The 25275-nt window shown below is 43.1% G+C and overlaps 1 protein-coding gene across 3 annotated transcripts in view; it reads right to left on the reverse strand.

Annotated features, from left to right (window-relative positions):
- Cdk5rap2 (CDK5 regulatory subunit associated protein 2) overlaps positions 1 to 15666 on the reverse strand; it is a 173905-nt gene extending 158239 nt beyond the window's left edge. Inside the window, exons 1-3 of one of the 3 annotated variants that reach the window (XM_052176652.1) lie at positions 15365 to 15666; positions 9114 to 9181; positions 6827 to 6894 (exon numbers count right to left, since the gene is read on the reverse strand). In XM_052176652.1, coding sequence (XP_052032612.1) covers positions 6827 to 6894; positions 9114 to 9181; positions 15365 to 15420 — 192 coding nt within the window. In that variant the 5' untranslated portion in view covers positions 15421 to 15666. The remainder of the gene's footprint in view (positions 1 to 6826; positions 6895 to 9113; positions 9182 to 15364) is intronic. The other 2 variants (XM_052176649.1, XM_052176650.1) reach the window with 2 other exon arrangements.
- Positions 15667 to 25275: the final 9609 nt, after the last annotated feature.

Below are 25275 nucleotides of genomic sequence, written 5' to 3' on the forward strand. Positions count from 1 at the left end.
CCAATCTCTTCCCTGGGCTCCCTCCCTCTCTTGGCCTCCCCATGTCTGCATTTCTGCTTTTCTTCCTGTGACTCTGGTTCTGCATGCTCCATCCTATTATGATCTGTCTCTCTCACTGTGTTGTCTCCATTCATTTATTTAGCATCTACCATGGAGCAACCTATTTCTTCAAGGCCCAACATGCCACACACTGTCCTCACCACAAGCATATGAGATAATTATGTTTCCCATTTTACAGAGGAAGCAATGGAAACCTAGCCATTCAGTATGTCATGCAGTAACTCAATCAACATGTGCTTGTTAGAAGTCTACTATTTTATTAAGTTCAGTGCCGAGTACCAACAGTGACATGTGTTAAGCAAGTGTACAAATACATACTTAATGACAAACAGTTGTAAGAGCCTTAGTGAAAAGACAGAGTGCTGAGTGATTGCTAGAGGACTGAATAATGCATTAAGGATAGCCTTTCTAACCAGGTCAAATTAAAATTAGGACATGAAGGACCAGACAACCAAGGAAAGGAGGATGCAGGCCAAAGGTGGGTATCCATCAAGGCCCTCACCCAGGAAGAAGCTGGGTGTGATGGAGAAGGGCAGTCTATGTATGGAGACTTTGTGTCACAGACATAGAAACATGATGAGCACCAAGCAAGCGGGGCTGCTGACTGACCACACTGGATAGGACCTTGTGGACCACAAGCAGAAATTAGAAATTTTATTCCGAGGTCAAGGAAACACTAAACAACCAGCAGAAAATCCAGATGGATAGGCAGAACTAGGGGCAGTGGCTAGAGACATTCAGCACAGGGCAGGCTTTAGACGTTCTTGTGTATCTTCACAGGCCACACTTATGCTATACCAAGTCTCAAAAGCTGCTAAGTAACTCTGAAAGACTCCATTAGCTTCACTTTCACAGGAGGTTCTGGAAACTACCCGTACAAGGCACTAATTAGTAAGTTCCAAGTCAAACCTAAAACCCGATTTTCATCTCCTCCAAGACCATGCTGATCACGCATCATAGCAATTCTTAAAGCGACAGGGCTGTGGGCATGGGGTGGAAGAAAGGGGGACTGCTCTCAAGTGGCAAATGACCCACACCACAGGGGTTACTGAGCAAATTCCAGGATATGAGCCTCCTTGCCAGTCCCAGTAGACACTCAAATCCGACCACCTGCCTCAGCTGAGGCCAAGCTTTTCAGCAAGTCGGGGTAAGGGTCCTGACATAACAACTCTAGTACCTCTGGTGGCCCAGGTCAGGACATGATGCAGGCCATCCGTTCAGCTTCACCTACCTAGGTTTCTCCCAATTCTTTGACAAAGATCCGAATAGGAAGTCAATCCTTCTTTAGAGTCTTCTGTTAACGCCATATAATTTTGATTTAAAGCATGGGACATCCAGAACTCCCTTTTCCAGTCATTTACTATCCCCACAAAGATTTCCACAAATATAAACCAACAATATGCACAAGGATACTTACCACAGTCTCATACTTAACTATGAGAAGTGAGAAACCTGAAGGTCTCACAGAAGAAAAGTATGGTCCAACACACCCATGTGAACACAGGTCCCTCATGGATACTATTCACGACGCTTTCTATCCAAAGCCAGAGTTGAACGCTTCTAATCACACTCATCCACAATCTTTTTTTTTAAAGGGAGAGATGTCGGTGTCTAGTCTAGGTCCCAGCATACAAACACTGCCTTCATAAAATGCCTCCTTCTCCAAGCCCCATTTGGTCCAGAGCACCTGCTTCACTAACACCCAGAAAGGCCAAACACCAGGCTCCCAATGAGAGAATCGCTTTACTAATTTCCTACCTAAGACCTTCTATATTTATAGCTGACTTTATCATCAGCTAATGCAGACAGTGAATAACAAGTTTCAATAACAAAGGAGCCTAGTATTCATGCCAGTTTTCATGCCAATGTGAAACCACAAGGAAGAACTTGTGCCAATAGCCTATGTTTGAAGCTTGTGTGAGGCCCCAGCCCTCAGGGCTTCCAGCCCCTGGTGTCAAATGATCAGAGCTCGTCTAGCTCTTCTAGCTCTCATCTCCACACACTTCCAGTCTCCACATCTCTCTTCTCATGCTCTGACCCACTGTCTGCATCATGGCCCTCTGTAAGACCCCGCTCTCCACAGTCCCCTTTCTCACCCCATATTCTGACTTCCCTCCCCATGTTTCTTAGCTCATGCTCTCACCCTACTTATCACATCCCTTGCCTCCATGCTTGGACCACATTCTACATATATCTCTTCCATGCCATACAGTCTGGCCCTGCTGCTTCCATAGTAGACCACAGATCTCCACTAACATTGTCTCCAGTCTTGTTCCCCTCAAAACTCTCCTCACATTCACAGGAAAATAATCTTTTGAAAGCATAATTTCTGGGCTGCATAATTTCTGAAAGCATAAGTAATGGGGCATTTACTTCCCCATCTATCACTGGTCCTCTTTCGTCAAGACAACAACCAGCAGTGTACCAGACAAGAACTGATAGCCCCACCTACTTCCAGGCTTCATTTCCTTGAGATGTTCTCATTCGCAAAACATTCAGTTTGCTGACTTGGGTAACATGCTCTCTCAATGCTGCATGTGATCTTTGTCTGCAGTGTTCTCCGAGCCCTCTCCACCTGCCCAAGCCATGTCTATCGCTGACATCCAAGGAGGTGCTTACTGACTCACAACATCATTGCATCGTCTTTCTAGCCATCTTCCCAATCATACCAAGACAGAGGTACTTAACTAGGAAGAACCCACTGAACACTCTCCAGCCCCTGGGAGACAGCCTGGCTTGGCCATGTGAAACCATTTATTGAAGAGATAAACTCTGGGCAAAACCACAAGGGAATCAATATCAATGTCTTAACAAATTTGTTAAATGTAACTACTGGTGTCCACACAATAGTCACCAGAGACTAGAACAAGAAAAGCAGGAGTTTCCCCTTTAACTCAAAAGAATTATGCCTCCCTTTAATATTCATGCCCCTCTAAAACCCACTTTAGATGCCAAGTTCTCTTCCTATAAGCATCTCCCAGAAAGCTCAGAATATCACCACAGAGATTGAAGGCCTGAGCCCAAAAATGTGGCTCAGGCCAAATGAAAATTTTCAGTGACTTATAAAGACCTGAAAGGGAGACAGTGAGAACAGTGTGGTCATTTCAATTTCAGCTGCAGAATTTGCTCTCAAAAATGCTACAATAAAAAATATTAATGCCATAAAAACCTAACAGCAGCCAAAGGACCACAGTCATAAAGAAAAAACATAAATCCTAAAACATATTGGCATAGAAAGCTCTCCCTCACCTTCAAGAAAAATGAGATTTTGGCCATCAAGAACAGTCTGAGCCAAGAGAAACTTCAATCACACAGCAGAGCTGAGAAACACAATAATAGGAGAGCAAGGGGAAAAAGGACCAGCCGACACATGGGTGTACTTGGCACTAAGACAGAGGCTTCATCCTCGTAACAGCCTATCAGAAACAAGGTGACACACAGGGAGGCTAAGCAGCTGGCCTTAGCACACAAAAGTCACCAGCAAAAGGGGATCAATATGCAGTCTATCCAGAGACATTGTAGTCACTAGTAAGGTCCTCTAAGACCACCTATGCCACATCACATGCCCAAGCCTCAGTATCTCTTATAAAGCTTAAACAGAGTAGGACTTAGGATTCCTTAGAGTTCAAAAGCAGATGTGAATCCAAAACTATACAATGTGTTGTGGATGGCCTGGTGCTGTTTATATTTTGATGCTAATTCCACTCCCCTGGGAGGGGCTCCAGACAAGGAGTCACTCAGATGACTTCTTGCGAACCAATCCCATGAATAGGAGCTGGGCACGAGGGCAGGACTTCCAGGTTGAACAGAGGAACAGAAGGAGGAGGAGAGGGTTAGAGGCTTGGAGGAGAGGTTAGAGGCCTTTTGGAACGGGAGAGCAGAAGGGCAAGATGTAGCTGCTGAAGTTTCCCCATCAGTCAGGATTTGCTGCCAGAGGAATCCGATTTAATAAGACTTACAAGATTGGCCAGAGATTGAGTTACCATTGTTTCTGAGCTAAGTTTGTGTGGTGTTTTTCTTCTCACCACAACTCGATTGGGTTCCAGAGAAAAAGGTAGGGCAGCAAAGCGTAGGTTTGCCTGATGTACACCACAAAGGCTATGGGGGCTTTGAAGCACGGGGCTGGTGTGGTTGCAACATTCATGGGAACCTAGCAAGTTAGGTGGAGAGATTGTGGAGTTCTGAGTCAGAGAATCTCCACGAGATAAAACCAGGTCAGCCATTGCTTGCCAGTGCATGGGCAGCCAGGCGGCTGGGGCAGAGAATTGCCGGACTCTGGAGCAGGAACGTGCAGGAACGTGCAAGTTCATTTTTATATTTCCCTCAACAACAATGCTGTAAAATTTCCTAGTCTGGTAACGCAATTTAAAACTGTATTCTTTGACAACAAATAATAACTCTTGATCTTACAAAGCTGCTTTAACATTAAAGAAACATCTATGAAGAGTTTCAGACTTAAAGTGCCCAGCTCAGAGCCTAATAAACAGCAGCTATTATTACTCGTATGATCAAACAGGAACAAGCATTTAACAGGAGAACATATTTTAATTATACATGATGTGGAACAATCAAATCTCATTCAGTTCAGGCCCCCAGACCCCACAGCATAACAGCGCATGTACAGCTGAAATTATAACAACTCAAAGCTCAAAAATTACTTGTTTCCATTAAAGATCTGACAAGTCATTTCTTCAATTGGTCACTGGTGGTTTGCAGATAACTATTAGCAGTAATGAGTATTCTAAATTAAATCCAGAGACAGCAGCACTCTGTTCTGCAAAGACAACTGGGGAGAGAGAGGCATAATTGTAGGCATCCTTCCCTCTGTGTCCTCCATCTTCTCTCTGATAAATATCTTCTGTGTCTTCCATAGTGTGGATTTCATTTGGTTACAAATGAAGAAGGGTCTAATTCTTCTCATGATAAATGAGAGCGTTGAGCAGGTAACTTGTTAAAGAGAATTGGAATTGGGAGAAGAACCTTATTTTCCTGTTACTTGACAACCCCTCTGCTAACAAATGAAAGGCACAATGCTTGGGCTTCAAAGCCAAATCTGTCACCAGTAGTCTATTCTCTGACAATTACAACACAACATTGGGTACAGGCTACCCACACTCCACTCACCAGCCACAAATTTGGCAAAATGAGAGGGGAGGGGCAGTGCAGCAGAGTTATAACGCTTGAGTGAACTCGGGGAGAGGGGCAGCTTTACTAGGTGGCTATGATGCTAAAACATCAGGACCTAAATTCAAATCCCTAGCACCCACTTAGAAAGACTGAGTAGGACTGAAGAGAATTCTTAAAAACTGTGATGAGAATTCTGAAGTGTAGCTCTCCATAGTTGATCTATAGAGAATCTGTCGGGGACACAGTGGGGAAGGACTCAGTGTCCTTTAAGGGGCAGGCCACTAAGAGTTAGACCATGCTCCAGTGACTATATGGGCAACACACAAATTGAACATATTTGTTTGTTGGCTTTTCTTTTTCCCCGTCTTCTTTTGGGGGTGGGGCGGGGTAGAGGTTGCCAACTGGGGATGGGAGGGGTGGTGGTGCAGAACTGGGAGAACTAGGAAGTGATTGTACTCAGGGTTCATGATGTAAAGTTCCCAAATAATCAGTAAGAAAGGAAGAAAGAAAGCCAGACAGCCAAAATGGGGAATGGAAATTTTCACTCAAGTCATTAATGAAAACCATAGTTATGTGAGAACTATAATGTCTGAACAAGGTTTTAGTGTATAAAAGCCTATCTTAATACAGGAACTTGGATACAGGTATTGTGAATTCCTCTATTGAAATCAACTGTAGAACTTAAAACTAAACAAAACTGAGCAGGGTTATGCTTGCCTGTAAGCTCAGCACTGGGAGGGACAGAGATGCTCTAAATCATTGCATTATCGGTATTGACAGATCCTGGGGTCTTGCTAGACAGCTGCTAACCAGCCAGCCTAGCTGGAAAGACAAGCTTCTGGTTCAGTGAGAGATCCTATCTCAAGGGAATAAGGCAAACTGTGACAGAGGAAAATACTTGCCATCTTTCTCTGGCCATTACACATGTCCCCACACACATACACACATGCACATTCATATGCGTGTACACACACATACACACATTAACATACACATACCATACACTCAAAAATAAATTAAGAAAAATCTTAATAAAATATTCATTTTCAGACAGGTGATGGTGTTTAATCCCTGCACTTAAAAGACAAAAGCAGGCAGATCTCCAAGTTTGACGCCAGCCTAATCAACAGAACTTATTCGAGGACAGCCAGGGCTACACAGAGAAATCTTGTCTCAAAAACAAACAAAACTATCCATTTCTAAAAATCAAAACTATCCATTAACTAAAAAGTGAATTTGAATCCCAGCTCTGTCTTTGACCATATATCAGTCTCCCCTACTCTGACAACCCCTTTGTAAAATGGGGCCAATATAAAACACCTCAGGAGTTGCAGCCAGAACCAGTGAGAGCTTATCTAAGCTGTGCCTATGGTACTGACAGCTCCACTTTACTACACTGATTGGCAACAGTCTCATCTTCCATACACAGAAACAAACCAATTACCAGGCAGAACCTACCAAAACTTTCATGAAAGACTGGTTGTGTGTGTGTCTAAAAGCCTCACAGATAATGCCTTTGGCCATCAAGCCCCACAATCCCCCTGCCTCTGACATTACTCAAACAGTTCTCTCCCAGGCCACATGATGGCAGCAGACATGACTTCTTAGAAAGGGATGATGACTTGGTGTCTTCACTTACGTTTTCAAAGTCCTTCATGTTCCGGGCTCTGGTGGGAGAGACCTTTTCTTCTGACACGTTTGGGAGCACTACAGAAAGGAAAAACACAAAAAGGAAATCATGAGCATGCGGGCTGCCCAGCATTCCCATTGGGGCTGAGAGCCCAGAAGGGAAAGTCAGAGTAGCAATCATGATGTCCCTGCGGGCAACTTCCCAGTTGGTGGCCTTTACTGACCTGAGTTCAGAGAATGCTCTAAATCAAACTACTTTATTCTCAATGCTGACAAATTACCTACATTAGCCCTGATATAACCACATATGTCAAGGGATGAACCCAAAACTTACATGGGGCACGTGACAAAGCATGTCATTCCTGTCATACTTCCTCCTTCTCACATGTCAGTAACTGACACAGCCTGACTGACTTCACAGTACAGTTAGCAACCTCTTTCATAAAACACTAATGACGATTCTAGCTTTTGTAGGCCATACACAAAGCCTAAAATCAGTCATGGCCACACAACCTCTGGTGCCACAGGAGAGCAGCCTCATAAAGTGTATCATAAACACAGAACCTAAGTTCTAAGAAAAATTTTCATACAAAAGCGGGCAATGGTGGGCAACTACAACCCAACTACCCACAGGCCTTCCTGGGACCCAGTATCTCCAGAGCTTCTTTAGTTCGTTAAACATTTACCACACGCCTGCCCTGCACCGAGACGAGCCTGCACTCTGGGAAACAACAGTGAAGGAGACAGTGAGCCTGCACCAGGTTCCCCGGCACGTGGTCAAAAGGAGGAAAACAAAGGTCATGATGCTGGATAGTGGGTATCAAGTGACTGAGCATTCGCTCCCTGACAAAGCTGCACTGAAAGGCTGCTTCCTGTCAAGGCTTTCTGGGCCTGCCTACACCAAGAAACAAATAGATCCATTCTAAAGGGAGGAAAGAAACAAAACAACTGGGTGATCCTGTGCTAGGCTAAAGGTGATTTGGGATCAAGAAAAGCAAAGCAGGAAGGCCGGCCTTTCAGGCCCTGCTCACTGCTGCACTGCTGCACTGCTGCACTGCTGCACTGCTACACTGAGGACCGACTGAGAGCAAGTGAACAGATTCAGGCTCCCTCTGGCTGCCTCTCCGAGAACAGACACTGAGGCGAGGTGTTCAGGAGAGGAACAATGGGGACAGTGGGACAACTGGGATAACTCAAGCCAGGGCCTGGGGTTTGGCAGCGATGGGAAGAGTGCCTGCCCTGGGGGTGAGAACCTGTTTTCTTCTGTATTCTTGCATAGAGGCCAAAAGGAGTAAGAAAAGTGAATATATACAATGCTCAGAAGGGAGAGGATGCTAAGTAAGGAGAGCCATAGAAGGTGTTATGCTTTAAGCTGAGTTCTCAACACAGCAGGCGGCTGCAGGCAGAAAAGAGAACAGAAGGCCCCAGGCATAGGCCAACTGCTGGCAGAGAGAGTGTGCAGAGCCTTGTATGGCTGTCTAAGGGGCACAAATGTTTGTTTTCTATCCTCAATCAGTGCTCAGCCACCAGTGTCTGGATGTTCATCCTGTCTTTCCCCTCCCTCAGTCTAGTGCTGAGTCTCAGCTCCAGTGACCAGTGTCTTGGGAAGCTCACCTGACTCCCTTGCTCTCCCAGTCTTCTCCCAGCACCTACCTCTTCTCAGTTCCTAACCTGATCAAAGCAGTGTTCAGGCTAACTTCTTGTCTGTCTGCTCCCTGTGTGAAGGCACTGGCATTCCACGTTGAATCCCAATGCTTGGCCAGAGTCTGGCAAGAAGTGCAAGGACATCATGGGCTGAGTTAAGGGTAGGCCTCACAACTTTCTGCTCATCAGTCATTTTGTTTCAAGTAAAAATTAACAGGACCCAGAGGAAAACCTGGGGATGGACTATTAAATTATAGCATTTCCCAGAAATAAGCCTTCTCTTTCTGTGTGTCTTCTCCAAACCTTCTTTTTGCACATATTTCATGACATTAGAGAAGAGAAAAAGAGCAGAAGTGAAATATCTCAAAGATTATTAGCACTACCTACATACTTAGAATAGCACGCACTTCTTTCAGAATGAAAATGATGAAGAATGGAAAACCTGGACTGTACTCTCCCACAATCCAGTTTAAACATGAACTGGCTCTCATGAAAACTGAGAGCCAATTAGCACACAAGGTGTACAAGATGCTGAGCTCCACGGGGTGTCAGGCCAGGTCGGCTCTAGGCCCCAGGACAATACACACCACCTCAGGCCACAGATGCTCAAGGTCTCAGCCTGCTCCCCTCTACTTCTTGGTGCGTACACTTACCTCCATTTCCCAAGCCGGGAGTGTCACCGGTGACATCCAGATCACTGGGCAGAACAGGGTGAAGGCCACTAGGAGAGAGCACAGTGGGATGAGAGCTCAATGGGCAGTTGAACCAAAGGAACCTGGCACACAGCCTGGACCTCGTGGGGCAGTCATTGGGCCATGGCTAAGAAGGACAGGGCACTGAGCTGCCCAGGGGACAGGAAGCACTGAAATTCAGGCTTTGGCTGAAAGTTCTAGCTTTAGAACTGCCTTCCAGTGCTCACAGCTGCGGGGCATTCATGGGGGACAGTCATTTAGTTGTTCATCTTACAAGTATGTACCAAGTGGAGGCACTATGCCAGTGACAAACCACTTGGGTTGGGTCTGACTTTATCTGTTAAACATCAACTGGTCATTGCAATCACATGTTAAACTTCTGCAAATTAGAAACTGTGCTTGTTTGAATGAGAATAACCCCTATATATTTGAATTCTTGGTCCCCAATCAGTGAAACTGCTTGGGAAGAATTAGCAGGTGTGACCTTGTTGGAGGTGTGTCACTTAGGGAAGGCTTTGTGGCTTCAACAACTCATGTCATTCCCAGTCTCCCTACCTCTGTCCAGTGATTGCTGTCGTAAGGCATGAGATCTCAGCTACTGCCCCAGTGCCATGTCTGCCTGACTATTGCCATGCTCCCCGCTTTGATGGGCACAGACTCTAACCTTCTAAAACCGTAAACCCTGAATAAACTTATTTTTTCTATAAGTTGCCTTGGCTATAGTCTCTTATCACAACAATAGAAAATTAATTAATACAGGCACAAAAGCTGACTTTGAGGAACATCAAAAATGTAGAAGTCACTTATCTAAGAAGCTGGCATTGTCTCAGGGGTTTCAGTGAGTATTTGTGGGCAGTGACAGAAATCTAAACCACAAGCGACACTCCCCTACAGTCTGTTTTAAGTCCTGCTAGCATCTTTTCCAGTCTCCCAGCCTTCCACTCCAGCAGAAAACCAGCTACTTCACAGAGAAACAGACTCTGTTTTGAAAAAAAGGCACAGAGTGCCCAGCAAGATGCCTGGCATAACAGGATGCTTCATAAACAAGAGCCGCACATCACTGCCGTTCTCACACGCACCGTGCCTTACACGTTATAAAATATTTACACTCGTTCCAAAAGCCAACTCCCTGAAGGTGTCTTTCCTCTAAAGAAAGGCTCTGAGGCCTGGGTAATTTTAGTGTCTCCGCCAGTCAGATGGCAGCAAAGTAGCGATCAAGTCTAGATCCAGGCCTTTTATATCTATGCCAGCTAGTTTTATGTCAGCTTAACACAAGCTAGTTATCTGAAAGGAGGGATCTTCAAATGAGAAAATGCCTCCATAAGATCCAGCTGACTGGAAGTTTTTAAATCAGGGATTGATGGGGGAGAACCCAGCCCACTGTAGGTGGTGCCATCCATGGGCTGGTGGTTCTGGATTCTCAAAGAGAGCAGGCTGAGCAGGCCATGAGAAGCCAGCCAGTAAGCAGCACCCCTCCGGAACCTTCAGCTCCTGCCTCCTAGCTCCTACCCTGTTTTGAGTTCCTGCCCAGACTTCCCTCAGTGATGGACTGTTATTGGAGAGTGCAAATTAAATAAGTTCTTTCCTCCCCCAGTTGCTTTTGTTATGATGTTTCAAATAGTTACTCTGTCTAAGACAATTTGAAAATAAGATTTAAAGGAAGCTTGGTGTGACTCCAGGGTAACTTTCTATCACTGCCTCTAACTCCATAAAAATGCTGTATCTGAGACAACTCTCTATCAACTTTGAAGGAAAAGAAAACCTTCAGAATCAGGACACCAAGAAAAACCTGAAAATACAAAAATCCAACATCAAGAACATGAGCACTTAAAGTAGGTCAGCTATAAAAGTAATGGGAAAACCTAAGTAGAACATGTCTTCATGGGAAAAAAAAAAAACAAACCACATATAAAGTCATTCTACACTTCTTTAAAAAGCTTGGTGAGCTATAAATCCTTAACAGCAAGAAAATATTCCAAAAAACCTGAAGAAATCACTTGCAGGGAGACATGTTTTCCTCATCTTAATTTTCTATTTCTTCCCATAAGCATCACTAATATGACAAACTCCATTTTCTAAAATGAATTTTAAAAACTAAAATCAAGTTCAACCACCAAAGTGGGTGCTACTTTTTAAATGTTGCTTTTGCTTTCTTTCTGTAATTAAAAAAAATAATAATAAATAAAAAACTAAGGCTCCCCAAAAGGAAAGGTGGGGAGCAATAAGTAGAGGGAAATGCATGAGGGGACACAAATGGATGAACATACACACACACACACACACACACACACAAAAGCCATGCAATCTAACTATGTAAGAGATTCTGCACCCACCTTTCTCCTGACTACAAACTTGTCCTGAAGTTTTTGGTGACTGTATCCACAGCTGCAATGGTACCACACACTCTGCGGCAATAATTTTCGTACATTACTGGCAATGACCCATAAAAGAATTCCTTGATGCCCAAAACTTTCTCCATTCTATCCTGTGTTTAAAAGGCTCCACTGTAACCCAGGAAGCTGACTTCCAAGAGCCAGTAGCATGTTGCCAAAAGCCGGAAAGATATTTCTGAAAGGATGTGTATTCACCCCATCCCCTGCTAAGAAGAATTCAACCTGTCTCCAAGTTGTTCTTTTAAAAACCACACTGTATGAATGAGTATCTGTACACTGGTATCATTGTGTATATGTACATGCCTGGAGGACAGATACTATGAAATTAAATTGCAGAGCTGAAATAAATCACTTTAAAAAAAAAAAAAACTGGGCCAAAAAAAATCTGACATGTCACCTAAGAAAACCCAAATGAGTAAAGAGTACATGAAAGGTTATGTGCTGTCATCAAGCAGCACAGAATCAATCCCACAATGACATATCATGCCTGTGAGGATGGTTTAAGTCAAAAAGTCAGACAATGAAAACTGCTGGTGAAGTGTAAAAACCCAGAACCTCAGGGACACTGCTGGTGAGAGACAAACGGCGCCCCATCTTTTGAACTGTGCTTGGCAGTCCCCCAAATAATAAGCAGAGATCCCCTGTAGCCTGGTGGCTCTACTCCTGAATGGAACCAAAGACCGCTGAGAACTCAAGGCCACACAAAACTCATATACTAATAAAGGTTCAGAGCAATGTTCGGGATGGACAAAAAAAAAAAAAAACAAGAAATATCCATTAACATGCAGGAAGTGTGGCACATGGATACAATGAAATATTACTTGACAAAAAGAGAAAGAAGTTATGAAGCAAGCTGCAATATGGATCTCACAAAAGAATATGCATTATAAGGTCTATGTGAATGGATAAGTCTACAGAAGAAGTACTGATTGTGTGCAAGGGGACCTGAGTTGATATAGGGTGACAATTAAATGAGGAAGGATTGCTGGTAGACACAAGGAAATGCTCTAAACTTGGACTGTACTGGTCTGGGCACACCTCTGTACATAGCTCATCTACATGCAGCGGTTTATACTGGATGGGTAAGCTTTGTGGCACGTAAACTACATCTTCAAATGTGTGCATGTTCAGGTCAGGGGCACATCTGAGTGTGGGCACATATCATATCCAAGGATATTCACACATCTGGATCTGAGAGGTGAACCTGGAGTCACCCCCAGGAACCATCTGCCTTGGCTGTTTTGTTTTGTCTTGTTTTGGAGCCCTTGGTTTCTCAGGTTAGGCTGGGTTGGTCACCAGGGATCTTCTGATCTCAGCTTCTCTATAACCATGCTCAACACTTTTTGTGTGAGATCTGAGGATCAAACTCGCATCATTTAATAGGAAAGTACTTTGCTAACTGCAGAATCACGGCTCTCCTGAAGCCTCACGGCTCTCCTGAAGCCTCACGGCCCAAGAATACTTCAGATCCAAGCTAGCCCTCTCACTCCATCAAACCCTCTTCTGATTTCACCCTCCCATCCTCTCATCAGTGTTTCCTCACATCAATGATGGTAAAAATCAAACTAGGCTTACGGCTAAACATTTACTTCCAGTCTGCTCCTAACACAGAGGCAAGCACTTACTGGCCATGTGCTAAAGCGACCCGATATTCAATTCATAAGGTCGGATATACTTTGACCCAACACAAACAAAAATTCAAGAACAAACTGGGCTCAGTTTAGGCTGTAAACATGGGGCTTGCAAATTACCCTGAGAAGGGTGCTCAGAAAGCAGAGTATTAAAATGAAAAGGGATGATTTCATCACAGGAACTCTCCTCTCCTATTGTGGTCACCTAATGAGGACTCAGGGGCCAGAATAGCCCTGCCACTCTTAAAGGGACAGTTCAACGCCAGAAGCTCTGCAAGAACCCCTTAAATACTCAGTTTAATTAGTTCAGACTAGTCAGAAGACAGAACAGACTTTGGACTCGGGAAGCTTGGAACTGTCTATCATGGTACTGTTTATCATGGACCCCAGACCAATTGTTTCAGGGGAGCTTCAGGGTCCCACCGGTAACCGTGGGAGAGAAGCAGCCCCTCAACAAATCATTTTTCACTCAGTGATTTGATAAACACCACTCTGCTCTAACTATATGCTGAAATGCAGTTTGCCCAAAGTGAGAAGCAATCTAGGTGTAAAAATCCATACCAGATGTCAAAGATTAAGGAAGATTAAAAGATAAAAATATCTTATCAACAAGTTTTCCTATAGATTTTGCTACAATCCAATATTGAAATATTAAGCTAAATAATGTGTGCTATTAATTCACCTGCTTCCAATTGTTCCACTGCTCTGTGGTAAAGCACTAGCTGAACAGGTGTGAGAGGCCCTGGCTTCAACCTCCAGCACCACAAAGAATATCACTTGTTTCTTTTTATTTTTTATTTTTTTTAAATTGTGACCACCAGAAAATTTTTGATGTGTTTTGGTTTTTCAAGACAGGGTTTCTCTGTGTAGCCCTAGCTGTCCTGGAACTCTCTCTGCAGACGAGGCTGGCCTTAAAGTCTGAAATCCACCTGCCTCCACCTCCTGACTGCTGGGATTCCGCTCAGTCCCCAACAAAGGTTTTAATTAAATATACATCATAGGCTGTATTTCTGTGCTGGTCACTGTCAACCAGGTTAGGATAGAGACAGGTAAGGGGAGCTAGAACAGTAGAGAGCCCACGCAAGGGTGGGAACGTCAGAGTGGATTTCCTAGCAGTGGAACCTGGATGTTAATAAGGCAAAAGGCATAGGAAGAACAACTGACACAGCCTGACAGCAAGAAACAACTCAGTAAGATCATTCCTGACAGAGCCTGGCAGTCAGGCACAGGGAAGAGGGGGAAGAGGCTGGGCTGGGAACCAGAGAAGGAATTGGGGGGGGGGGCTAGAGAGGGAGATGCAGCCAATTAGAGAGAAACTTGGAAGCCACAGTACAGAACTTCATCCTGAAGAAGGCATGGCACCGGGAAGGCCTAGGGCAGATTAAGAAGTAAAGGACCAGGAATGAATGCAGCGTCTGTCCAGTCAAAGCTGAGAGAGAAAGGAAAGGAAAGGAGAAGATTAGCAGATCTACTAAGTTAGACATGGGGTAGTTTAGTTCTCACGCCAACAACCCATTCTAAATGTCCCAAATAAAACAATTTCTAGTCCAGGGTATCTGAACAGAAGACACAACTTGTAGTAGTGGTAGTGACAGTAGCATCGGATCATCCTTTTCACCATGATTGTATATCAACCAATGCACTTGCCCAGAGAACTGCTGCGTAGCCATTGCTTCTTTTCATTCTCATCCAGTTTTAGTGGCTGCATATTATCGTTAGTACACTTTTCAGAGGGGAAGTCAACTTACCAAGGTCACCTACATGGTCAGGTTAGTATAGGCCGGATTTGAATTAAATTCTGTCCATCTCCAGCCAAGGCTCTGTTGCCTTTGTCCTGGATGGTTACTGCATGACCCCATAAACAACGTCTAAAATACAACTACACTCCCCATAATGAAAGCAAAGTCCCAAATAAGAATCAATCGCTCACCAAGTGCTCTAAGGTCCAGTTCCAACCACCCCCTACTAATTAGTCCCATCTCCTCACACTCTTTCAAAAAGCCCATTACCTAGCCTACACATCATCCTCAAAGTACACTCCAGAACACACAACTCAAAGTCGAAGGTCCCACCACACTCGGGTCGCGGCAGAGACCATCCTCAAGCAAACCCAAGGCCTCCTGGGAATGAGCCACCATCAACAGGAACCCCAACCCAGTTACCAAGAATCCCAAAGCCAGGGCCACACCTGCAACCGCTGAGGGTCCCAGGCAGGGTGACGTCCTCTTCCATCCCCGAGTCCATCGTGAACACAGAGTGGTGGTACCGGTGTCTGCGGCGGCAGCGCCACTGGTTCCCCTGCAGCCGCGGCGCGCTCGGTTCCCCAGGTCCCGCCCCCTCCGACCCAGCTCTTGTTCTCAGTCAAGCGGCGCCGCTGGAATTCAAACCGCAGCCGCCGCCATCTTTCCCGGCGCTTCTTCCTACGGAAACAAGGCGGGGTCACCCAGGCTGGCGAGGTGAAGCCGCCCTGCCCAGATCCAAAACCGGGCAAGAAGAGCTTGGGTGGGCGCCATCTTAACTCAGGGCAGAACCGGCGCGCTTGAGCCTGCAATACTAGGAGAAAAGAAGCGGCAACCATGTTTAGTGTGTGAGGGCATTCGGGCCGAAGCCAAGGCGAGCGCCATATTAGTTGAGGGAAAAGGTCCGCCCCGATCAGTTAATTTAAGCGGGAGGTGGGACAGCTCAGAGTACCAGTCTGTTGGCTGTTCCAGACTCAGTGACTCCGCAACCAATCGCGCCTCGGCTCTTTGTACCCAAAAGGCTCCTGCCTTAAATTGAAACTCAGATAATTCAGTTCTGCCTCGATTTAGAAAAATACCACCTGTGGAGCGCTATTAACACGGTAGTTTGCAGGATTAGTTTGAAGCTGCGTGCCTATAAAGGGCTCATCCATACTTAGTGTGAATTTTGTTACTATTAGGACTCTTGCACCGACAGTCAGTAAATGGCTTGCCCAAAGTATTAAACGTTTACTATCCACTAAAACCAGATCCTTAGCTCCTAGTTTCAGCATCTGAGCACTCTGGAACCATGTTTTAACCTTCTTGGCCAATGAATATATTTTAAGAAGAGACACTCCTTCCCTCCCAAAGGTCCTGACTAAATTGCAATTTCAGCTATTCCTACCTTGAAACCCCTCCCACTCTCAGGAGTTTTTTCCTCACTTCTTTATAAACCTACACAGGAATAAGGAAGGGGAGGGGGAGGTTGGGGAAAAGAAAGGGGAGGGGAGAAGAGGGGAGGGGAGGGGAGAGGAGAGGAGAGGAGAATGCTTGGATGTGGAACAGTGGTGCCTGGCAGTAAAGCAGTTCTGTCATGCAGCTTCGGCTGGGCACTCTGCAGTCAGAAGACTCTTTGTGCCAGACACCATTAGCTACAGACCTTTACCTGTTATATTCTTCGATCCTAGGGGAACAAGTGGGTGTCCATGACTGGCAAGCTCAATTGTTTCATCTGAGAGAATGGATTAACACCTATCCTGTAAGGTTTTTGTAAGAATAACCTGAGCTAACTTTCGGAATTCTTTCGATAGAAATTCTCATTTCCCTACAACCCTAAACATTCTTTCTTTGTAAACTGACAATAACCAGAGATGTGATTTGAGCCCAGGCCCCTCTGAACCGAGTGTCCTAAATGGTGTACACGGGCTATATTCCCCAACTGTTCTGTTCTTTTTCCAACTTAGAAGGTAGAGTTCAGACATGAGACCTATAATTGCTGGGGAGGAAGACCACTGAATACCCCCCATGCATGCTCATACAAACAACCCTAATTAAACTCAGTGGGGAGGAAAAGAACATGAAAGTAGGAGAGAGAGAGAGAGAGAGAGAGAGAGAGAGAGAGAGAGAGGGAGAGAGCAGTAGGAAAGAACAAAGGAGTCAGCATGGATGCATGGGGACAAGAAAATGTCATGGGAGGTGATGACTATGACCGTAACACATTGTATACATGTATGAAATCTAAAGCAAAAACAGAAATCAAAATAGACAGAAAGTCTACCACAGCACTTAAATGCAATAGCCAACAGACTCCATTCTAAAAGCAAATATCTCAGGGGGCCGACTGGATAGGACTGCAGGGCAAGCAGTGTGTCTAACTACAACTTATCCTGTGACCACCTCTGCTTTTCATACTTTGGCTTTCCCCTATACAAAATGAAATAGAGAACTACAATGAACCTACAGAAAATTAATCCATTGCTCTATTCAGTAAGGCCATGTTTGTGGATTATGAGCTTAACCCCTGGTGAACTTGAAACTGAAAATAGAATCAATTACCCAAAGGAAAAACTGTAAAGGAAGTCGCCTTTCCTGCTACTGTAGCATATTCATGATTAGAGACAGAGAGGCCATTGCCCTCTTTTTCTCACTGTGGTATTTCTTCCTGCCAAGCCTAGAAGTGACATCACTCCCATCAGCTGTTTGGGCTATCTGGAGCCATCTCCTTGACAACAGCCATCCAGCCACAAAGAAAGCATTATTATTTCCTTGGAAGAGGGCATTCTGCATGGCTGGAAGTGGTTTGTATCCAGATGCTTTTGATTTGGCAGGAATCCCCTGAAGTTGTAGCAGCTCAAAACAGTAAAGTTGTGATTACCAACAGCGAGAATCACTTTGTACAAGTTAAAGCATTCACATTGCTTTTTGTACTGGTCTATCTTTTATTTCCTGACACTAGTAAGTAGGTTAGGATGATTGCCCCACACCCAACCCCTGCACCATGGAGATGTGCAGCTCTATAGCTTGGATCCAAAGATTGGTCACAAGCCTGTGACACTATTACAAAATGGTGGACCGTGAGAGTTCATCCAGAGATTCTAGAAGAGGAATCCAACTTTTCATATGCTCTTGATGGAAGAATAATGCTCCTCCATCAGTTAAGGCTGTCATCTTCAAATGAACCTACAGCTTTTTGGAAGGACACACATGGAGCAGTGAGAGAAGGGGCACCAGCCTAGCCAGCCAGATCAATCAGATCAGCAAAATCAGCCAACTCAACCCTCCTGATGAACTGAGTGACAGAAGCCACAGCCAGATACTCTGTATGTCCCTACTGGAAGACAGTGGGATCTTTAAGAAATGAGGCCTACTTTAGGGAAGGCAGGTCTTCAGAAATGACCATGATTCAAAATACACCTTTCATTTTTATGAGTTAAATATCTCAAACAGCTTTCTTTCACTGTGAACAGATTTTTAACAAAAGCAAACTAGATTCTGAGAGGAAAAAAGATATCTGTCAAAGACCAAATCTCACTCCGTAGCTTTTCATATAGGAACAGTTTCAGACTTAGGAAAATATTGTAAAAGTGGTACAAGAAAGCTAAGTATGATGGTAGTACACACCTGTAATCGTAACACTCAGGAGGCTGAAGCAGGAGGATCATGCAACATGGGCTGTATAGTTACAGAGATCCCAGTGTGTGTGTGTGTGTGTGTGTGTGTGTGTGAGAGAGAGAGAGGGGGGGGGGGGAGAATTCTTCATGTTTATCTTTATTCAGCTCCCTAAAATATTCACATCTTATACAACCATAATATAACTTCTGTCAAAAATGACAAAAAAGTTTCACTGACACAATTCAATTTAGTCCACACCTGACTATAAAGTACACAATTGCTCAAATTAATTTCCTTCTATAGGTCCTTGAATGAATCCAGGGTGATACATTGCATTTGGTGTCACATGTCCTTTCTCACCTCTAGTCACTGATACTTATTTTTCATAGTTCATTCCAAGTGTTTTTGAGAATGTTTTTCAATCATAGTCCTGTGATTTTTTTCATGATTGAATATAGATGATGCATTTTCAACAGGAATATTACAAAAATGAGATGCTATGCCCTTTTCAGGATGCAGAGAAGGAGGCATGTGATGATGATATGTCTCAATAACTGGGATATCTACTCTGATATGTTAGAAGAGGTTGTCTTATGACAACTTCTTTACAATAAAATTTGTGATTTGTTTTTTGTAATTAATAAGAATATTGTGGAAAAGTACTTGAGATTATATAATCTTTTTTTATATGTCCCCTGTAATTTTACCATGTGTGCCTAAACCTTACACAATGCAACTAAAGAGCTGGGATGATGAGGAAAGAAAGCACTTGTCACACAACCATTAAGACCTGAGCTTGAGTCCATGTAAAAGCCAGAGGCAGTAGAAAGTATCTGTAATACCAGTGCTTTTCTGCAGAGGCTGGAGACCAAGAAAGTAGAACGGCTGGCAAAGTCAAGAGAGAAAGAGTGTGTGTGTGTGTGTGTGTGTGTGTGTGTGTGTGTGAGAGAGAGAGAGAGAGAGAGAGAGAGAGAGAGAGAGAGAGAGAGAGAGACTGTCTTAAAATGGAAAGAAAAACAGACACCCAGGGTTGTCCTATGACCTCTATATACCCACCACTGCACAGCATATGAATCCCATCTTAACCATTTACTCATTATACTATTTTCATTAGTAAGAACTTACATGCATTTGGTTCATTTTATGTGTTAAAACCAATTGCTATTATTAGTGGTCTTGTACAAATTGCCCTAGATCTGGACAAGCTTCTAACCCCTGGCTGTGCCAAGATTAAAGCCAGTCTGTTTGATCCCACGGTCAGAAGTATTACTGGAACACCCATCTGCCTTCTTATTCTCAAGAACACTTCCTAGCTAGACCTCAACATCCATAGCTCTTATTAAGAGATAGTTTCCAATTACCCTCCACTTTCTCTTCACAGAACAGTGGTTTATTAGCACTATAATAAACCCAGCATCAAGCTCAAGGCTATGCACATAGTAAGTATTCAGTGCCAGTTTGTTAAATTAATTTCAATCATGGTCTCTTCTGAATGAGAAGAGAAGGTTGATTATACTACACAATGATTCATAATATATTTGAAAAGAACCAGAAGAGAGAAACTCAAAGTATCCAAACAAAAAGAAATAACTGAAAATGCTGTCTGTCTCATTTGATTAGTTTATCTTATGTACATGTACTGAAATATCACACTTAGGTATACAATTATTATGTTAATTTAAAATACAATTGAAAGGGATGAGAAATATCCCATTATGAGGAATTGGATATAGATTGTTTGAAAAGCATCTGTATGGTACGACATTAGACTTGCTTGTGTCCTAGTTTGTTTTCCATTGCTGAGATAAAAACTATGACCCAACATGGACCCATAAAAGATTTTTGTAGCTTGCATGTCCACATCACAGTTTATGATTGAGGGAGGTCAGAACAGGAACTCAAATAGAGACAACAGTAGAAGGATACTTACTGGCTTGATCATCCTGCTGTTGTTTATAACCCAACACCAGCAGTTGCCTAGGGGCTATCACGCACAGTGGGTTTTTCCAACACAATTCCACATTAATCAAGAAAAAGCTCAACAGACTTGCCTACAATATAATCTGATGGAAGCAATTCCTCAATTAATATTCTTTCTCCTCTAATGACTCTAGTTTGTGTCAGGTTGATAAACAGACAGACAGACAGACAGACAAAAAAAAAAAAAAAAAAAAAAAAAAAAACCTAACCAGTGAAACCAATGAACCAGCTAACCAATTAAACTTGTTAAGCTTTTGAATTTTGTTTTGTTTATACTGGTATACTGAATGTATTTCATCAAAGCACCAGGCTCCTTCAACTGAGAAATTCCTTGAATAGCTGAAATGAACTACCATGGCTTGAGCCCTTTGAATGCACCAACTGCTGAGCCAAGTGCACTGAATCCTCACAGTAGCCCTATGAAAGACTGATTATATACAAACTTTATAGTTCAGAGGAGAAATGCATCTGCCTAGCCACTGAACATGAGAACACCAAATGTTCCCTTTGGCTTAAGGATCACTTGAAATTGAAAGCAAATCAGATCAGCAAGACACAGGAAAAATGACCTGCCTTTCCCTTTCCACCTAAAATCAAAGCATACACATACAAAGGACCAAACACACCATTCTTTCTAGTTTCCTTATCTATTGCTTAGTCAACTCCTCATGATTTACCATCCTCTGGAGGCCAGTTCCCCTTCCTTTTATTAACCCAGCACACTGGCCCAACTTCTATGTGTAGGAGTGGCCCTGATGCTAAGGGTCTGTTCCCCAATTGGTTCTTGATTTGTCAGTAAAGCAGCATGGGCTAATTGCTGGGAGAAAGAGATAGGCGTGACTTCTGGGTCCCTGGAGGCAAGAAGACAAATGCAAGGGAGGAAAGCAGAGTTCACCATGCTTCTGATGGAAAAATGATGACCAGCCATGTAAGATTTCAAATGGAGTGGCCACACAGGCTGTGCCTACAGTCCAGCAGTTGGGGATGTTTAGCAGGAACTAGATGTAACTGAGCAACTAAAGTTTAGTACAGGTGGGGAGGTGCCGAGCTGAGAATATTGATGGGGGCACCTTTATCCAGGCAGGAGCTAGGAAGCACCCAAAAGACAAGTTGAAATTGAACAACTGTGTGTGTCTATGTCTTTTATCCATGGATTCAAGGGAAGCTTGATTTGGGCTTTTGAAGCTTAGGTGGGGCAGCAAAGCTACATGCCACATCTCTGAGTTTTACTTTGTATCTGTGTGCTCACATAAAAGCTTTCCTCTCAAACACTACAGAAGCAGCTAAGCAGAGAAGCTGGGATTTGAACCCAGATTTCATTCTGAAGCTCATGCTCACCGTGAAGTCATACAGCCTTTCCTTTCAGTGAGCTACTCAAATCCCAGCCCTCAAGCAGCTGCTTTAAATGTAAAGTTATACATAAAAGATAAAAATCTTTACTTGTCATAAGCAAAATAATAATACACTTTAGAATATAAATCAAGTCCTTGTGATCCAGGTGTTGGGAAAAGTTTTGTAAATAAGACCTATGCTGCGCAAAGGGAAACCTGCACATATCAAATCTATGTTAGTATCTCACTTATTGAGACCTGGAGAAGGAAAATAAGACCTCCATTGTGAGCACAATTACTTAAAATTACTTATGAAACCTGTGTTTTATTCTTCGGTGTAGATGTGTGTGGTGGGCAACATAAGATATTGTGCTAGAGTATTGAACATGGGGGGGGACAGCTTTTGTTTTGTATTTGTGTATGTGTATGTGTGTGTGTGTGTGTGAGAGAGAGAGAGAGAGAGAGAGAGAGAGAGAGAGTTTACTAATTTACTCAGGCTCTCCTGGAACTCATTGAGTAGCTTTTACAGAGCTTGAACTTGCAGTCCTCCTGCCTCTGCTCCTAATTGTAGTCTTGCATCATGAGGTTTAGCTTTGTTCTCCATCTCTTGGTGCTTCCTCCAACTAGCCGTGAGACAAATTTGTTACCATTCTTATAGGGATTAAAAAAAAAAAAAAAAAAAAAAAAAACAAGGCTCTGAGCTATGAACCAATTTTGTCGAAGTTGTGCAGCAAGTTCATGAACTTGATCCTCAATTCTTGTTCTTCAAAACTAATACTTGTGAACTTCTTAGAACATAGAGAGGCAGATATATAAGAAGGCAGCAAATTGATGGGCTTCGGTGCCAGGACAGATCTTGGAATATCTAAAACCATAAGGTGGCTGTAAGAAAGCCAGAAGTTACTAAAGAAATTATCCCAAAATTCCAGAGTCCTTCAATCACCACCCCTAACTCTTTATTGAAATATTTAAATTATAGTGGCTGTACTCAATGTCACAATTGGGCCTCAACTTCACAATTCTCTGAGGCTGTGTGTATAGGTGTGTTTGATATGTATATATGTGCACCTGTGTATAATATGCATATGAACAAGTATATACATGATATGTGGTGCTTGCACGTGTGTGTGCATGTATACTTACCTATGCATGTATAGCAGGACAATGTCAGTTGTCTTCTATTGTTATGCATCTTATTTTTGAGGCAGGCTCCTTTACTGAAGCTGGAGCCAATGGTGTCAGCTAAATTAATTAGTTAGTAAGACCCAAGTTCTAACTATCTTCAAGGTTCCTTCCTCTCAATACTGTGATTATAAAATGCACCAACATACCCAACCTTAACATAGGTGTTATGGATCTTAATTGGGGTTCAAAATCTTTTGCTGCAAGCACTCTACCCCCTAAGCCATCTCCTTAAACAATTCTCATTTTTGATGATTTACTTGCTGTGTACACAGGGTGGTCTTGAACCTACTTGCCTCAGCTTTCTAATGCTATGATTATAAGTATACAATGTCTCATCTGGCTTAAACTTACCTTATAACCTTCATAAAGGCCCTTAGTTTTTATGTCATACTGTGAGCTTCAGCATACTGATGTCATTTTGGATCACTTTTACTTCTAAAAAGCTTACATCTATGTAGCCAGTGTTCCAATCCTGTGGTATTCCCTGGCAAAACTTTGAGGATACAGAGAAATAGTCTAAATCTATGGTGTCCAATAAAATAACCTTCAGCTACATGTATCAAGTGAAATGTGCAAGAGTCTTTTTGTGAATAAGGGAGTAAAGGTTTTTTTTTGGTTTTTTTTTTTTTTTTGTTTTTTCCAGACAGGGAAGGTCTTATACTATAGCTCAGACTGGCCTGGAACTCACTGTATAATGATAGTTTGACCAGAAATCATGGCATCCTCCTGTCTCCACCACAGCATTGCTGAGATTTCTTGATGTGAGCAATCACATTATAATTGTTTTTTGTTTTGTTTTGTTTTTATGTGTATGTATTTTTTGTGTGACATCATCTTCATATATCCCAGGCTAGTCTCAAATGCTTAAGTCCAAAAAATAACCTTAATCTTCTGATCATCCAGCCTCTGCCTCCTGTGTGCTAGGATTACAACTTTATGTAATTAGCCAATTTAGATGATGCTGGATTTTCTAAGCCAGTGCTTCATGCACGTTAGGCAAGCACTCTACCAACTGAGCCACATCCCCAGCCCTGATGCTTTCTATTCTACTTAACTAGCTTAAACATAACTAGGTACTGCAGACAACTATTATCTCAGTACAAACAGAAAACGGAAAAAAACATTTCCCTCACTTCTAAAAGCTGCCCAGTGGACTAGTGCAAATGTTTCTCTCTTCATGTTAAGGATTTGAGTGTCCATATAACTGGAATGGCAAAATATTTTCTCTTTTGTGATGGTTCCCTCAGAAGAGAGGGTTCTTTTACTTCTGCATCCTAGGATTTACTATATTGAATGGCAAATGGTTGGTGTTCAGTGAATGTTAATTAAAAGATAGATGATTTGATCTTAACCAGAAGTAAAGGTCTTACTCCACAAATAGTCTTTCACTCTCATATAACAAGAATCAGAAATATGAAGGTCCTCCAGGAAAAACACCAACTGTGTTTCCTGATAAACCCTGGGAAAAGTGAGTTAGTTCCAGATAGGATCAGTAGCTGGCCCATGCTCACTGCAAACTTAGGGCATGAACCAGACTCAAAGTGTGCATCCTCTCAACCATGTATCCTCCTCAATTCACAAACACACATGTATACACACCTCCTTTCTAACAGGTTAGCCCAGTGATTCCCACAGCACCACAGGATGCTCAGCCTCCTCGCTCATCTATAGAAAACATAGAAACAGCAACAACTTACCCTGCAAAAGTATCTCATGCCATTCCAAACATTTCCCAAGCCTAGCAATGGGCTGACTGCAACTTTAGGCTGTGCACTGGCTTTCTCACCAGAAGACAAATGTCACTCTACGTGATCCAGTTCTTCAGTCACTAGAGAATCACATTGTATTTGTCTGTAATGTTCTCCTTGAAAACTTCTTAAGTAGAAGGGAGGCAGGGAACTGTTGTACACTATTGACCACAAGTCTTCGCAGGCGTTTCTGCGAGCCTCACTGCAATGTTAGAAGCTAAGCATCCTTACTCTTTTTACAGGTGACACCACAGGTTAAAGGCCAGATTAAGATGACTGCCTTAAAGTCCTGAGCTAGCAAGCCTCTATTGAAAGCTGTATTTCTCATCTTCCAAGACATTTTTCTGTTAGCATTCAGGGTAGAGTTAGGTTTCAATTCATACCATAGACTTTTTAGCATGAGTATTCTACTTGAGAGACACAAAAACAGAGACAGAAACAGAGGCAGAAAGACAGGGACATAAATTAGTTTTATTTATGTTTTATATGTATATGACAGGTTTCATCAGCTCCCACTGAGCT

This window comes from Apodemus sylvaticus, chromosome 3, assembly GCF_947179515.1.
Source record: "Apodemus sylvaticus chromosome 3, mApoSyl1.1, whole genome shotgun sequence".
NCBI classification, from domain to species: Eukaryota; Metazoa; Chordata; class Mammalia; order Rodentia; family Muridae; genus Apodemus; species Apodemus sylvaticus.